We start from the raw sequence: 14,943 nt of genomic DNA, 5'->3' as shown, positions 1-14,943 counted from the left end.
TTGAGGACAACTAATTTCATGACCGCATCTAACAAAATTGCGAGCAACTAAACACGAAAAATCAGTGATTCAGTGACTCGGCCTCACCATTGCAAACGCGTTCTCGAACAATTACAGTTCCTTGTGAGAGGCGATGATGACCAATGACATGCGTTCTTACTTATAATGCAGGAAAAAAAAAAAAAAAAAACTCTTACTCCAAGTAAAGGACGCATGCCACTAGGAAGGGTTGTTAGGTTAGAAACATAGGTCAGTTAATATTAAATGGGGCTTTTTACCCCGACGGGATAAAATTACCAAAGCAACCCCGTCAAAGTTGCGTTGAATCCAAAACCCTAGTCCTTAAAGCTCCGCAGCCTCTCCAATCAAAACCTCTCCTAAACCCTTTCTGGTTCTCAGTCCCTCTCTCTCTTTCTGTCTCTCTCTTAGGGTTCAGGGAAGTAGAGCAGTAGTACCAAAAATGCCTCTTGGGGAAAGACCAGGTGACAAGAGCGAGTCTCGCTACTGCGGCGTGGTGACGGAGTTCAGCGATGACATGCCCAACGTCCTCGCCTTCAATCTCACCCATGGCTCCTTCGACTTCGTCGTCGCTACTCTGGTTCGTAATCTTCTTCCATTCCTTTTCCGATTTCATTTCGTTTCTGCGTTTAGAAATTCTGATGCCGCTTGATGGTGACTAACTAGCCAGTCACGTATTGTGACTGCAAAACAGCTCTGTTTATTATGTGAATGGTCAATAAGCTCACCTAGAATAAGTTGTTAGAGGCGGTCCGGTGAGGCTGCTTTACAATTACAATGAGCTCTCACTCTACAGCCACTAACTACATTCACGTCAATGAGCCAATTAGGATTTGATTTGGATTTTAGGTTGAGTGCTAGTTGTTAGAAATGGTGGATTTTCAGTAATGTTTAACTTTTGATGCTTGTATGGTGAGTAACAAGCCAGTCGCATACTGGCTGAAAAGCTGCTCTTGTTATGTGATTGGTCAATAAGCTCACCTACAACAATGTTGCGTTAGAGGCGGTCCGGTGCAGCTGCTCTACTATGCGCTTTCACTCTACAGCCACTAACTACATTCATGTTCACGAGTTCATTAGTGTTTAGTTACTTGTCGTTATGACTTGGATGGTTGTTTCTAAAATTTGGTCTAGACAGGGTTGATGGTTATGCATTGATTTTTTTCTGCAGCAATTTAAGCTTTTGTGGTGTCCTTTTCTAGCTCATGTTGTGTGTTGATAACATTTTGCTTGTATGGTGACTAACTAGCCAGTCACATACTGGCTGCGAAGCTGCTCTTTTATGTGAATGGTCAATAAGCTCTCCTATAACAACGCTGCGTTAGAGGCGGTCCGGTGCAGCTGCCCTACTATGCGGCTTCACTCTACAGCCACTAACTACATTCATGGGAATATCTACTCAAAAGATAATTGGAAATGATTGAATTAAATAGTATATGTTTAATGTTTTATCAATTATTTGGGGTCATGGCTTGCATTGTTCCTTCTAAATATGTCTGGTATTTAGGATTAAGATATTGCATTGATTTTGTAACTTTGTTTGTAGTAATTCATGCATGTATGGCATCTCCCCCACTTACTGCGTGGATTATTAAGCATTTTCTAATGCTTTTATGGTGGCTAATTAGCCAGTCACATACTAGCTGCAAAGCTGCTCTATTTGTGTGAATGGTCAGTAAGCTCACCTATAAAAATGCTGAATTAGAGGCAGTCTGTTGCAGCTGCTCTACTATGCAGCTTCACTCTACAGCTACTAACTACATTGACATCATTTTCTACTAAAAAATTAATAATAGATTGTACCCTGAACCTGTAATAATTTTTGGTATGACTTGCATAGTTGTTTCCAAATTTTTTTCTATACTGTTGGTGATTATACATTATTCCAAAAATATGGATTATACATGTATAGTTTTCTTTTTATGTATTTATGGTGTGGCCTCTACTTTTTTCGTGGACCATTTTGCATTTTTTTTCCTTCTGGTAGCTAATTAGCCAGTCACATATAGCCAGATGGCTGTTGTTTTGTGTGAATGGTCAGTAAGCTCACCAAAAGTGACGCTTTGTTGGTGGCCTTTACTAGCGAAGCATAACTTTGGCTTTGCCTTTAGGTCATTAACTACATTGTTCAATTTTTGGTACCCTTGTACTTCTTTTATCCTTGTGAGCTCTGAGTTCTTTGAGGTCAACAGGTTTATTTATTCAATTTCTTTTATAGATAAAGATGCTAAGTCAGATGAAACAAAAAAATTTGCTCGCTCCTGGTGGCTAATTAGCCAATTACACATGGTCAGTGATGGCTGTTGTTTTGTGTGGATGGTCAGTAAGCTCACCCAAAATAACATTTTGTTGGTAACCTTTAATAGTGAAGCATATATCTGGTTTCACCTTTAGGCTATTAACTACATTGTCAATACTTCTACTCCTAGTTGGGTGGTAAACCGGTTCAATTTGTTACCACTTCAAGAGAAAAATTGCTAGACTATCTCCAATCGGCTCCTCTCATAAGCTCTTAAGTTTATATTTTTGAAAATATTCAAATAATCTGCTCCGACCATTTTCCCTGCCATGCATTGGTGCTTTATTCATTAAATGCCTCATTTTTAATATTCTGACCCACATCCAGTTTGTGTTTGCGTCTCTAAGGTCTTTGCCTGTTTATGTTCCTTCATTCTATATTCTTTCTCCATTTGTCATCTGAATCCGGCAAGGGGTAGTGACTCCTGTTTAATTTCATTTTATAGATGGATCCTGCTTATCGGCCAAGCTTAATGCAAAAGAACGGTGGTGCATCTAGTGTTCTTCCATTTGCTGGGTCAGACTTGGTTTTGAGCCCTGCCCAATGGAGCAGTCATGTTGTGGGTAAGAACTTTTACAGATTTTTACTGTTGCATTCTCAAAGTTTGTTGTTTTTATGTGTTCGTCTTGTTTACATGTCCTTTAGGATTGATTGTGACTGTCTCACTTTGTTTTATGTGTTAATTCTCGTGTGATAGACTACTGGCTAATGGAAGATGCCAGCTGTTTATGTCTAACTTTTTTGTGTGCGTGTTTTTTTTTTCTTTTTTTTTTTTTCTGTGTGACATTTCGGAATTTCCTGCACAATTTCTTGGCTTCTGCTATCCAATTTCTGGTTTATTGTCTGTCTAAGTCTACCTTTTCTGGATAATTTTTGAGGAATTTATCTGCACTATGCTGAATGATTTCTTGGCTGTTTTAAGCCAAATTTTTTTTTTATCGATTTTACTTTTCTTTTTTTTTTGCACGAAAAGAGATTCTGTTAATTAATTGTCCTTCTGGCTTTTGTTCCCTTAACTTTTTACCGTACTTTGCCTTGCATACTTATACCTTGCCTCCTCATAGTGGATTCTTGAAAATTTTTCAGGAAAAATTAGCTCCTGGATTGACTTGGATTCAGAAGACGAGATCCTCCGAAGCGATTCAGAAATTACCTTGAAGCAGGAGATAGCATGGGCGTCTCATTTGTCCCTGCAGGTCTGTATAATCTGAGCAGTTTTTCGTCAAAATTTTTGCTTTACTTAAACAAGACACTTTGTAATGTTTCCTATGTGTACTTTTCTATGCCAAATTAGTCTTGAAATTGATTACTGAATCTATGTTCTGTGCTGACATTTTAATTGTCATGTATTGCTTGGTGCAGGCATGTCTTCTTCCCTCTCCGAAGGGAAAGACCTGTGCTAACTATGCTAGGTGTGTAAATCAGATTTTACAGGGTCTACAAAGTATGCAGGTGAGTGTTGGTTGTTATAACCTGTTTATAATTTTACCCTGTGTTTTCTATTTCTCAAATTTGTTGTTAATCACATTTCCTGTTATTTAGTTGTGGCTTCGGATTCCTTTGGTCAAGACTGATAATTACATGGTTTCTGTTAACTCTGATGATTTGGTGAGTTCCCTTGTTGTTGTTGTTGTTGCTGCTGCTGCTGCTGTTTGGCATTTCAGATGGTAAACATGGTATGTGTTTTGTTTTTCCTACAGGATGATTCTTGGGAGACTTGGAATTCATTTCGTCTGCTGTGTGAACATCACAGTCAATTATCAGTTGTCCTTGATGTTTCGTAAGTTCCACATTGACCATCCTCATATATTTTGACTAAATTGTGATCATTAATGGTTTCCAAAGTTTGATAATTTTTTTGTATTCATTAGGAGTTCACTACCTTCTACAAATTCACTTGGACGTTGGTTTGGGGAGTCCGTCCGAGCAGCCATATTCTGTACTGATGTAATCATATGCTTTAGACTGTTGGTTTTTCATGAACAGCACAGGCTACTTGCTGCTTGGTGGTTCAATGGTTACCCAATTTTGTAACAATGTTCTTGTTGATTTTCCAGTCCTTTCTAACAAATCCACGAGGTTATCCATGCCTGTCAAAGCGTCACCAAAAGCTAGTGTCTGGGTTTTTCAATCATTCTATGCAGGTATTTGTGAATAAGTTGTCATCGGTATTTACGGTTTCTTCTGAAATTTCTTCTTCTCTTTCCCTGCAGTTGCAGTATAAATCACCTCACAACCCTGTACTTTAGACCTTGAAGGAAAATGGCTTGAGTGATTTATCTTAGTACGATAAATTAGAATGTGTCATTGGTGACCATGGTAGAATGAAATTGGATGGGTCCTACCTGTTTGCATAATGGTTTTGAGGCAAAAGGATTTGTTTGAGTGAATATATCAAACCATATGACCTGATTTTCTTTCCTTTAATTAGTTCCTTGGCCATTGTCTATTATTTACCCAACTAAATGTGAACCGATTATTTTTAATTTTATCAGTGCTTTTAATCTTATTGTCACCTTACTAGTCTTTGTCCTGGAAAATTTTCAGATAGTTCTATCAGGACAATCTGTACACAGTCTTACCAAGATGAATTCAGACATAGCTGCAAATAATAATGAAAACAATGTTGATGGTAAGACTTATATTCAGCTTACAAATGCATCATCCTGAATACTGTTATTGAAGCATATACTATTTCCTTGAAAAAGTATATTGACTGGATGAGCCAGAAAAGCTAAAGCCACTATATTGACACCAATTTTTTCAGAAGTGCTTCTGATTGCCTGTTAATTATTATCATTTGCATTTTCAGAAAAGAAATTTTCAGAATTGTTATAAAATGTTTCATAAATGAATGAGAGCTTTATTAACTTAAGCATATATGTTCATTCGTCCAAAAAAAAAAAGCATAGATGTTCAGTTCCTCTTTTTCATATTTCCTTTTCTAAAGAATTCTTGTCATTCAGGTGTACAGAAACATCCCTTGAGACCCTATTTGGATTATGTTGGCTTTCTTTACCAAAGGATGGATCCTCTTCCTGAGCAAGAGCGGTTTGAGGTCTCTCTCTCTCTCTCTCTCTCTGTGTATGCATTTGTATGTGTGTATTTGTGCGCATGTATATGGAATGGACATTCCCCCCAGCTATTATCTTTGTTTGACTCTTTCAATATCTTATGCCAGCTTGGTTACAGGGATTTCTTGCAGTCACCTTTACAGGTTTTCTTTCTTTGCCTACTGCTCTCTAGTATTATTTTTCCATTAGTAATTTCATTTTTAAAATTGTATCTAGTGATTTAATTCGATATTCTAATGCAGCCACTCATGGATAATCTAGAGGCTCAGACTTATGAGACATTTGAAAAGGATACAACAAAATACATTCAGGTACTGGTTAATTAAATGCTGTAATAATCGTTTTAATTATTTTGTATCCTCTTGAAGAGCTTTATGTAACATGTTATTTTGTTTCTGTTAGTACCAAAGGGCAATTGCTAAAGCTTTACAGGACAGGGTTCCAGATGAAAAGTCTTCTACAGTAACCACTGTAAGCTGCTTACTTGTACTAATTTGGTTTCATGGTTATTTATTAAATTTCATAGATATGAAGGTTGTGGCATTGCTTATGTGAATTTTCCATTTGTGGCAAGGTATTAATGGTTGTTGGAGCAGGGCGTGGACCACTAGTTAGGGCGTCACTGCAGGTGCCACCCTCAGTCTCTTACATACCTGTTTTTGGAATATTTTCTTTATATGCGGACTGGATTCTACATGGAGGGGATAATTTTAACATTTCTATTTCTTCTGTTCATGTATAGGCAGCTGAAGAAACTGGGCGCAGGCTTAAAGTCTACGCTGTGGAAAAAAATCCAAATGCAGTAGTTACACTTCATGTGAGTTTAAGTTCTCTCAATTGCAACTTGAACTTTGATAACTTGCAAGTTAATATTCCTGGTAGTGCAAGCCATCTTGCTGCTATTATTCTATGGGGGGCAAGTGTTTGAAGTAGACTTTCTCTGTGCCAGTGCAACATTTCATATATTGTTGTGTTTTTGTTGGAACAGAGCTTGGTTAAACTAGAGGGCTGGGAAAACATTGTTTCCATAATTTCAAGCGATATGCGTCATTGGGATGCTCCTGAGAAAGCTGACATTTTGGTAAGCCAATATTCTTATGGATGGTCATTTTTTGTGTTTTTTTTTTTGTTGGACTTATTTGTTGTGATACTAATATTGCCTTCAATTGCATCAGGTTAGTGAATTATTGGGTTCTTTTGGTGATAATGAGCTGTCTCCTGAGTGTCTTGATGGAGCCCAGAAATTTCTGAAAGAAGATGGAATCTCAATACCTTCATCGTATGTAAACTTTTGATTTCTTTCTCTTGAAGTGTTGCCCACTTCGGAGCTGCTCAATTGTTTGTTAGATTATTCAGATTTCTTCACAACTCTGGTTATCTGAAAATCTGATATACCTATTTTCAGGTATACGAGTTTCATCCATCCGGTGACTGCTTCAAAACTTTACAATGATGTATGCTCACATCTTTTTCTCCAACATGTCTTAGTTTGTCTGATTCGGACTTTTGTGGACTTCATAGTCGTGATTTTTGCTTCTTGCAGGTTAAGGCGCATAAAGATGTTGCACACTTTGAAACTGCTTATGTTGTTAAATTGCACAACATTGCAAGACTGGCTCCTCCTCAACCTGTGAGTTTTTCCACACGGCCCATTTTTTTATAGTAGTTTTAATTCACTTGTTTGTGTTCCGTTTGACCCTTGTCTAGGGTTCTTATTATCTGATATTGTTTCCAATAAATAGGTGTTCACGTTCACTCATCCAAACCGATCAATTGATAAAAGCAATAGCCGCTACACGAAGTTAAAGTTTGAAATACCTGGTGATACTGGGTCTGCTATGGTTCATGGTATGTGTTGCTTGTTAGTGTGGCTAAATTCTCTGATTGTGTGTGGCTGATATCTGAACGACTCATGTGATGTAATTTAATATTTTAATGAATCATGTTAAAATCAAATTAACACTGAAGGGCCAATTGTTTGCTATCAATTTCATCTTCGTCTCTGTATGATGTCATATCAGTTAGCCTAAAGAAAAAATATAATAAGAGAATTATAATGACAACATCATTTACCATCTAGGAGGATCAAACGAATGATGGAAAGAGAGCAAAAAACGTACAACAATTCTAATGTGATGGTTTTACCCTACTGCACACCCCTGATGTTTATGGTTGCAACTAATTATGTTCTTTCAAGTAGACCAATGAACCATCTGAATCTGTATGTGCTTGGATAGAGTTACTGATGCTCATGTCATTGATAGAATTTGATATATCAAGATATCTTGCTGACTTTTTTCCTGTGGCTTTTAGGATTTGCTGGCTACTTTGATTCCATACTGTACAAAGAAGTTCATCTTGGCATTGAGCCATCAACATCAACACCAAACATGTTTAGCTGGTATTTTCTTGGGCTTGAAGCTTGCTATCCTCTGTGCTTGCTTGTTTCTTTTCCGTTATTAGAATCAGTCATCTACTTTTAAGAATTCAGTGGAAATTATTTCACCTCTTTCTCCCTAGGTCAGTGTTGTTGTATTCTATCAGTGGCTATGTTCTATATGCTTGGTTGTCATCACGATGAATCTGGAATGGATGACTTTCCTTCTTCAAATCATTGCATTGATGACCCTCTCTGTTGTGTTTCTCAGGTTTCCCATATTTTTTCCATTAAGGACACCAATTTGTCTGCGTCCTGGTTCTTCTCTCGAAGTGCATTTTTGGCGTTGTTGTAGTCCTACCAAGGTGATTAAACCGTGTCTGAGTTTGATGTTTTTTGATGAGTAATGAGTTTTTAATGTGTTCCTATGTAATGTGATTCAGGTCTGGTATGAATGGGGTGTGGCATCACCCAGCAGTTCATCCATTCACAACAGCAATGGTCGTTCTTACTGGGTTGGCCTTTAGGCGAGTCTGACATTATTTGCAAGGAGGACGAAGACAGCGCAAAGGCTGTTATCCATGCCAAGTGAGCGAAGTTTTGCTTGATCTGCCCAGAGATGGAAACTAATAGATAAATATATACCCCACCAGAATTCTTGGTGGCGAGTGAATTTGGGTGGGAGTTCCCAAAGCTGGCGAAAGCTTGCACCCGAAGTGCTATACCTTTGTATTCATAATATATATCCAATAGTTTGTGCCATAGTATGTTGACTATGATTTTGATCATTGTTGCTTGTATCCATAAATATATTTCATGTAGTATGGTATTTACTTGGGAAAATTGGACCTTTGTTAGCAAAATCTTGTCCTATGCCTTCACCAAATGCAACGGTGATTGAGACTCATATTTCACACCCACCGTTACAGACCAATAATGTCTTACACAATTTGTGTAAACACAAGTAGCCATCACAAACGCATGTAATTTTTCAGAGTTGGCGGCTGAAATCATGAATAACATAAGCATCTTGTTCGGAAATCAGAGTTCTTGCCTCTATGCTCGTTCTTGTTCCACATACTATTACACACATATGTACATGGCCTTGTTTGTTTCATGAATTTTAGGCTCGGAAAAGAGTGCTTAGTTTCCAATGTTTGGTAAGGACATAGTTAGAGAAATGGTTCTTCTTGCAAGAGAGAATATGGAGGAGAATGACCTTGTTTTGAAAGGTCTGAGCTAGTGACTTTATTCCTCTTGTAATTTTATAGATACACACTAAACAAATCATAAACTATTATTTATAAAGAACAATAATATCCTCATTTAAATAAAAAAAAAAATCCTACAGGAGATATATATATATATATATATATATATATATATAATGGATGTAGGCTGGTAACATTACGTAGAGGGCATTGGGACTTTGGGAGTGCGACAAAAGCAAATCAAATCTCATAAGAGGGTTTTAGATCTTTTCCTCTTCCGCCTCTCATACGAAGAGAGAGAGAGAGAGAGAGAGAGCGAAGGCAATCCAAAGGTAACCAAATCCCTCTCGTTGTTTCTTTCCTCTCTCGTTCTTTAGTTTTCCTCTGTCGATCTAGGTCTGGTAATTTTCCATCTAGGGTTTCGGCGGTGAATCGATCCATATACTTTTGTTGTGGTATTGAGATTTCGATTGCGATTTGGATACTGTAGGTGATTATAATATGTACAACGGAATAGGGTTACAGACTCCGAGAGGGTCCGGAACCAATGGCTATATCCAGACGAACAAGTTCTTCATCAAATCCAAGACCGGCAAGGTCGCCGCCGAGAACTCCAGAGGCTTCGAGGGCGACCAGGGCATGGCCGGCGTCTCCAAGAAGCCCAACAGAGACATCCTTGAGCATGATCGCAAGCGCCAGATTGAGCTCAAGCTTGTCGTCCTCGAGGACAAGCTCACCGATCAGGGTTTCACCGACGCTGAGATTGCTGACAAGCTCGCCCAGGCCAGGACGACTCTCGAAGCCGCCGCCGCCTCCGAGGACATGGGTGGACCCACTGCCTTTGTTCTTCTTGGGGATAACAAGTAATTTCTCACTCTCCTCCTCATTAATCTCCCTTTATTTTTCTTTAAACTAGTTTAGTTATTCTACTGCCTTTGTTCTTGATTAATCTGTTTTCGTATAGTTTAATGCTTAAAACTAATTTAAATCGGAGCAGTCTCTGTTCTTATTCATGTAAGGTTTTGTTGCACCTTGCTTGATAATGATATATAGGGGTAGATTTGTTGATAGTGACCCTTATCGCTGGTTTGTTTTTACTTCAACCAGGGTTTCAGATACACAGACCCACCAAATTGCTGCTAGGAAGCAGAAGCAGATGGACAACTTAAGAGATGCTTTGAAACTAAAACCTGAAGCTACAGAAACAAATACTGAGGAGATCGAGGATGGACTAATCATTAGTACGAAGAATGATGGTAGCAGGCATTATGAGAGGAAAGAGCATTCGTTTTTGGACAGAGAATCTGGGTGGAAGAAATCTGTGGAGGATAAGCACAAGGTTGAGAAAGATAAGAAAAAGAGCGTTAAAGAATCTAGGAGGAACAAAAAGAAAGAAAGTAGGAAGAGAAGGCATAAGGATGATTCTTCTGATACAGATAGCAGTGGTAGCCCTCTGAAACCTGATAAAAAGAAAAAGCGTCGGAGTACAAGTAGCAGCAGTGAAGAAGATGATTCTGATGTTGATACATCGAAAAAGGAAGTTGAGAAATACAAAAAACGGCAGAAGAGGTACGATTCAGAAGAAGATGATTCTGAAGTTGATGTTGACAAGAAGTGGAAGGTTGTAAAGAAGCATAGTAAAAGCCGAAACAATAACACTGATGATTCTGATACCAGTGATGATGCGGAGGCCAGATCCAGGAAGGAAATTAAGAAATCCAAACAACCTCGTAGGAGGCATGATTCAGATGAAGATGATTCTGAAGATGATGTTGACAAGAAGAGGAAGGTTGTAGTGAAGCATAGTAAGACTAGAAACGATGATACTGATGATTCTGCTTCCAGTGAAGATGCCGAGGATAGATCCACAAAGGAAGTCAAGAAATCCAAACAACCTCGTAGGAGGCATGATTCAGATGAAGATGGTTCTGAAGATGATGTTGACAAGAAGAGGAAGGTTGTAAAGAAGCATAGTAAAAGCAGAAACGATGATATTGATGATTCTGCTGCCAGTGAAGATGCCGAGGATAGATCCACAAAGGAAGCCAAGAAATTCCAACAACCTCGTAGGAGGCATGATTCAGATGATGATTCTGGTTATCCTGAAGAACTGCCAAAGAGCAGAACTGAAAAGGGCAAACAACATGTGAAACCAAACAAAAGGCATGACCCTGGGGATGAGTCTGATTTTGACAGCAGAATGGAAAGGAAAAGTAGCCAAGTTGAGCAGCAAAGGAATCAGCAGGTCAGCCGCAGGGTAGATCGAGATGATTTTGATGTCGAGCAAGCCGACAATGGAAAAAGCAGAAACTTGTATGATAGTGATTCTGACTATGAAAGATCCAGAAAAAGTAGAGGTGCAATGACAGAAAAGAGTAGAAGAAGTGGCAGGAATGATACTAATGATGATGATACTAATATTGGGAGGAAACCCGGAAGGGTTGAAGAGGGTGATGGAGGACGTGGAAGGCACAACAAGGGTGAAATGCAAAGAGGAAGGAAGAATGAAAGAGATGAAGAGGATCATGATTATAGAAGGCCCAGGGAAGGTCTATTACAGGAGCTTGGAAATAGAAAGCGTGGTACTAGAGAGGAAGAAGGGGCAAATGAGGATATTGAGAGGGATAGACATATGGATTACAAGAGAGCAAAATACGATGAGTCTAGATCAAGTGAGAGGAGAAGGCATGAAACTGACAGACATAATGAAGAGGAGCATAAGTCTAGAAGGCATGGAGAAGATGAAGGGGAGCGTAGAAACAGAAGACATGGAAAATTGGAGGAACAACAGAGAAATAAGGAGATTGAGAGAGATAGACAGGATTCCAGATCAAGTGAGAGAAGAAGGTATGAGAATGTCAAGCACAATGACGGTCGGTCCAGGCATCGTGACTGATTCTATGGTATGTTGTACTATCCTCTGTCTATCTTAACATTCACTTTTTGTTGGAAGGCTTTTGATTTTTATGTGTACACTTTGAGGGATCACATGCAAACTTCATTGCACTAGGTGCATCATATCAGCAAACTATTACAAATATTATGAAGTTCCCATTCAAACATCCAAAACAACTTTTATTGAATAGAAATGTGTGCGGTCATGTTATTATCGGTTGCATTTGTAGTCTAAGAATGTCAGTCCTGAGTCTTCTTTTCCTTCTATCAATGTTCGATCCTTTGCTGCTCATTTATTTCTGAACTAAATGTTTTATTATCACAATATAACATTCATTTGCTTGAAGTTGTTGCAGGTTACATGGCCTCAAAGCTTTCGTAACTGAATCAAATCGTGTACTGTTGAGAGCTGCACTCTGTGCCCCTGGTGACAGAGATGGAGTTGTGGATGAGTGTATCGTTGGCATGTTGAATTCTACTGTTTATCTTGGGTCTGTACGAGATCATGTACTACAGTTTAAAATCACATTGTGTGAGGTGGTCTTTTAATATTTTTGTCGGCCATCTGATCTAGGCCTGGAATGCGTTGATAACTATAATTTGTATGAGTAAATGATGAATCACTGACGCTGGAGATTATGTATTAGTTTGTTTTGTTTGTTATGAGATTGCCGAGGAGAATTATCTTCTGTCCGGAAATTCCTGAAGTGATTGAAAGTCTCAGAAAGTTGAGTTGGATGTTAAACAGATCACGAGGAAAATTGAAAAATTTACGTTGGAACCTAGAATGTGATGGTACGTACTTCTCAACTAACATAATTTTATGAAGTTTCTAGGATATGGTTTAAATTATAGAGTTCATGTCATTTATATAGCTTTGGAGTCGGAGAGCTGTGCTAGGGTATATATAGTTTGAAATTTAAATGATATACAGCTATATAGCTTCATCATAGGGTGTCTACATTTAAGTTGTTTTGGGGTAGCCTTGCATGACTCAATTCTGACGTGGATGAGTCATGTTTTGTAATTAACTACGCTAGATAATGCGCCCGCGCGATGCTGTGGGAACATGATCAATGTGATTCAATGCTACTGAACTTGGTAACATTTGTTTATATTACATTACTACATTATATCTTATATATTATTTTACATGTTCAAAAATCTGGTAACTTACCCAGATTTCGAAGTTAGATATGCTATCCATAGTAGGTGTTTATGTACATATTGCAAACATGGTTAGGTTCGATAAAAATATGGAAGGACGATCATTAGATTCAGAGTTATTCAGAACTAAGATTGATGGTATCCCTAAGGTTTTATTGGTTGAAATTTTGTGTCGGCTTCCCTGCAATAAACTCATATTCCAATGCCTTGGTACAATCTCATATCTGCTCCTTACTTTGTTGGCCGCTATCTATGCCTTCAACGTCAAATGCAAAAGCCTATTCTAACAACTCTAGTTATAATCGATATAATCAAGCCAGTACTATCTCTCATCATAACGTCGGATCATCCGGTTTTCAGAACAGCAGCAAGCAATTTCACTCTTAATTAATTTCCTCCCATGTTATCACCAAGCCAAGGAAATAGAAGAACTAGCCGAACAATTGCCCTTTTTGAGGGACAGGCACAAACCAGGTTCCATTGTACCACCAATTGTGGTAGGGACGTATAATGACTTGGTTTTATGCTGCGCGATCAACGTCATTACTACCTCTGCAATCCATACACCAGACAATGGGTTCCTCTTCCTCCCACCCCTCGGGTCTACCACCGCGACGTGCTTGTGGCCTTTGTCTGTGATCCATATTATATGTACTCAAATGATGATCATAATGGAGACGAAGAACAAGGGACTAGTACCACTACTAGAACGAATTCTTTCATCCTTAATGCTGAGAATAAGTGGAAGGTTGTGCGACTAGTTCCGAATTCATCTGATCCAAACTTTCATTTCGAGATCTTCTTTTCTGAGACCCGTCAATGGAGAGAGATAGATGTAGTATGCCCTCGGCCATTTTATTCATTTACGATTTAATTTTAATGATTACAATCGGATTACTGCAACAGCTTACGTAGCTTACAATGGAATGTTGTACTACTGGTGGAGCAGTAATAGCCTTATACTTGAGTTGGATATGCCCAAATTCAAATTCAATACTAGTATTGCTAAGTACCGTTTCATTGAACCGCCTGAGGGTTTTAATAGTGCAGCAGCAGGCTCGCTAGGAGTAAGCGGAGGGCGTCTGCGGTTGAGCAGGGAAGGAGACGTTCTCCCTCAAGATCACGACGAGTTTCTGCTGCCATTTAGAGTTACGGAGTTGAAACAAGTTGTGAAGGGCAGCGAATGCAAACTCAAATGGTTAGCCGACAGTGTTCCTCTACCTTGTAAAAATATTGATGTCAGCCCACCGTACACATTTAAGATGCTAGCTTTCCACCCAAACAATGAGGATGTCGTGTATTTGACTCATTACCATAAAATTATCACATGCAACCTTCGTGGAGGAACGTTAGAGAAAACTTCAGTGTCCAGTAAAGGGAATGTCGAGGAGGGAACACTGCTGCCCGTTTTCTCTCCCATGGTGGCCTTCACCGGTTCCTAAGACTAGTAGAGTAGAACTTGAACTAGTTCAATTAGCTATACCTGCAATGCTGCGGGTTTGTTTACTTGCCAAGTTTTTAAATACTTAGTGTTTATGAAACATTCGTATATTTACATGCTCAGTGTTTATGAAACATGCGTATATTTGCATATTTCAAGAATTGAAATTCTAAGCAAAAGCCGCTATATTAACTAGGCTTATCTATTTACATTTTAAATTTTTCAAAAAATTGTTGTTCTGAGTTCTAACCAACATAATTTTTTACAGGTTCGTTACAAAATAGTTAGTTTTAACAAAATATATTACATTTCTAATTTGAATTGACAGTTTTACATAAGATCTTCGGAGTTGTCCTCTGTTTGCTCGTCTTGGCTGCAATTGGCTGTTATTGTAAATATTATATCAACATAGGATTAATAGTAGTAAGTCATAGGACTAATAATAGTAAGTCATCACAAAA

General features: G+C 38.5%; 2 protein-coding genes across 3 annotated transcripts; both read left to right on the top strand.

Annotated features, from left to right (window-relative positions):
- The first annotated feature begins 341 nt into the window (after window positions 1–341).
- On the top strand, window positions 342–8,677 carry LOC112170552 (protein arginine N-methyltransferase 1.5). Its single transcript, XM_024307883.2, has 23 exons — window positions 342–598; window positions 2,763–2,880; window positions 3,404–3,513; window positions 3,680–3,769; window positions 3,860–3,925; window positions 4,018–4,097; window positions 4,189–4,264; window positions 4,375–4,461; window positions 4,865–4,949; window positions 5,284–5,375; window positions 5,499–5,534; window positions 5,634–5,702; window positions 5,794–5,862; window positions 5,966–6,019; window positions 6,134–6,208; window positions 6,380–6,472; window positions 6,567–6,670; window positions 6,797–6,845; window positions 6,935–7,021; window positions 7,134–7,239; window positions 7,705–7,792; window positions 8,040–8,133; window positions 8,212–8,677. The coding sequence occupies exons 1-23, from the start codon at window positions 461–463 to the stop codon at window positions 8,293–8,295; spliced, it is 1,950 nt and encodes a 649-aa protein (XP_024163651.1). The 5' UTR covers window positions 342–460; the 3' UTR covers window positions 8,296–8,677.
- A 495-nt stretch (window positions 8,678–9,172) lies between these two features.
- Window positions 9,173–12,581, top strand: LOC112169956 (sarcoplasmic reticulum histidine-rich calcium-binding protein). 2 transcript variants are annotated; one of them, XM_024307077.2, is made up of 4 exons: window positions 9,173–9,311; window positions 9,470–9,842; window positions 10,087–11,882; window positions 12,231–12,581. In XM_024307077.2, the coding sequence occupies exons 2-3, from the start codon at window positions 9,481–9,483 to the stop codon at window positions 11,873–11,875; spliced, it is 2,151 nt and encodes a 716-aa protein (XP_024162845.1). In that variant the 5' UTR covers window positions 9,173–9,311; window positions 9,470–9,480; the 3' UTR covers window positions 11,876–11,882; window positions 12,231–12,581. The 2 variants fall into 2 exon arrangements, with proteins under 2 accessions (XP_024162845.1, XP_024162846.1); XM_024307078.2 differs by having other exon boundaries at window positions 12,222–12,581.
- The last annotated feature ends 2,362 nt before the right edge of the window (window positions 12,582–14,943 follow it).

This window comes from Rosa chinensis, chromosome 6, assembly GCF_002994745.2.
Source record: "Rosa chinensis cultivar Old Blush chromosome 6, RchiOBHm-V2, whole genome shotgun sequence".
NCBI lineage: Eukaryota > Viridiplantae > Streptophyta > Magnoliopsida > Rosales > Rosaceae > Rosa > Rosa chinensis.
Note: the sequence above shows the minus strand (reverse complement) of the source record. Positions and strands in the feature narration are given on the sequence as shown.

Bases quoted from the DNA above. Each gene is read 5' to 3' on its own strand.
- LOC112170552 (XM_024307883.2), top strand. From the start codon at position 461: ATGCCTCTTGGGGAAAGACCAGGTGACAAGAGCGAGTCTCGCTACTGC. The intron at 5,376-5,498 runs GTCTCTCTCTCT...ATCTTATGCCAG, and splicing joins CTGAGCAAGAGCGGTTTGAG to CTTGGTTACAGGGATTTCTT. The intron at 6,020-6,133 runs GTGCCACCCTCA...GTTCATGTATAG, and splicing joins TAGTTAGGGCGTCACTGCAG to GCAGCTGAAGAAACTGGGCG.
- LOC112169956 (XM_024307077.2), top strand. From the start codon at position 9,481: ATGTACAACGGAATAGGGTTACAGACTCCGAGAGGGTCCGGAACCAAT. The intron at 9,843-10,086 runs GTAATTTCTCAC...TACTTCAACCAG, and splicing joins GTTCTTCTTGGGGATAACAA to GGTTTCAGATACACAGACCC.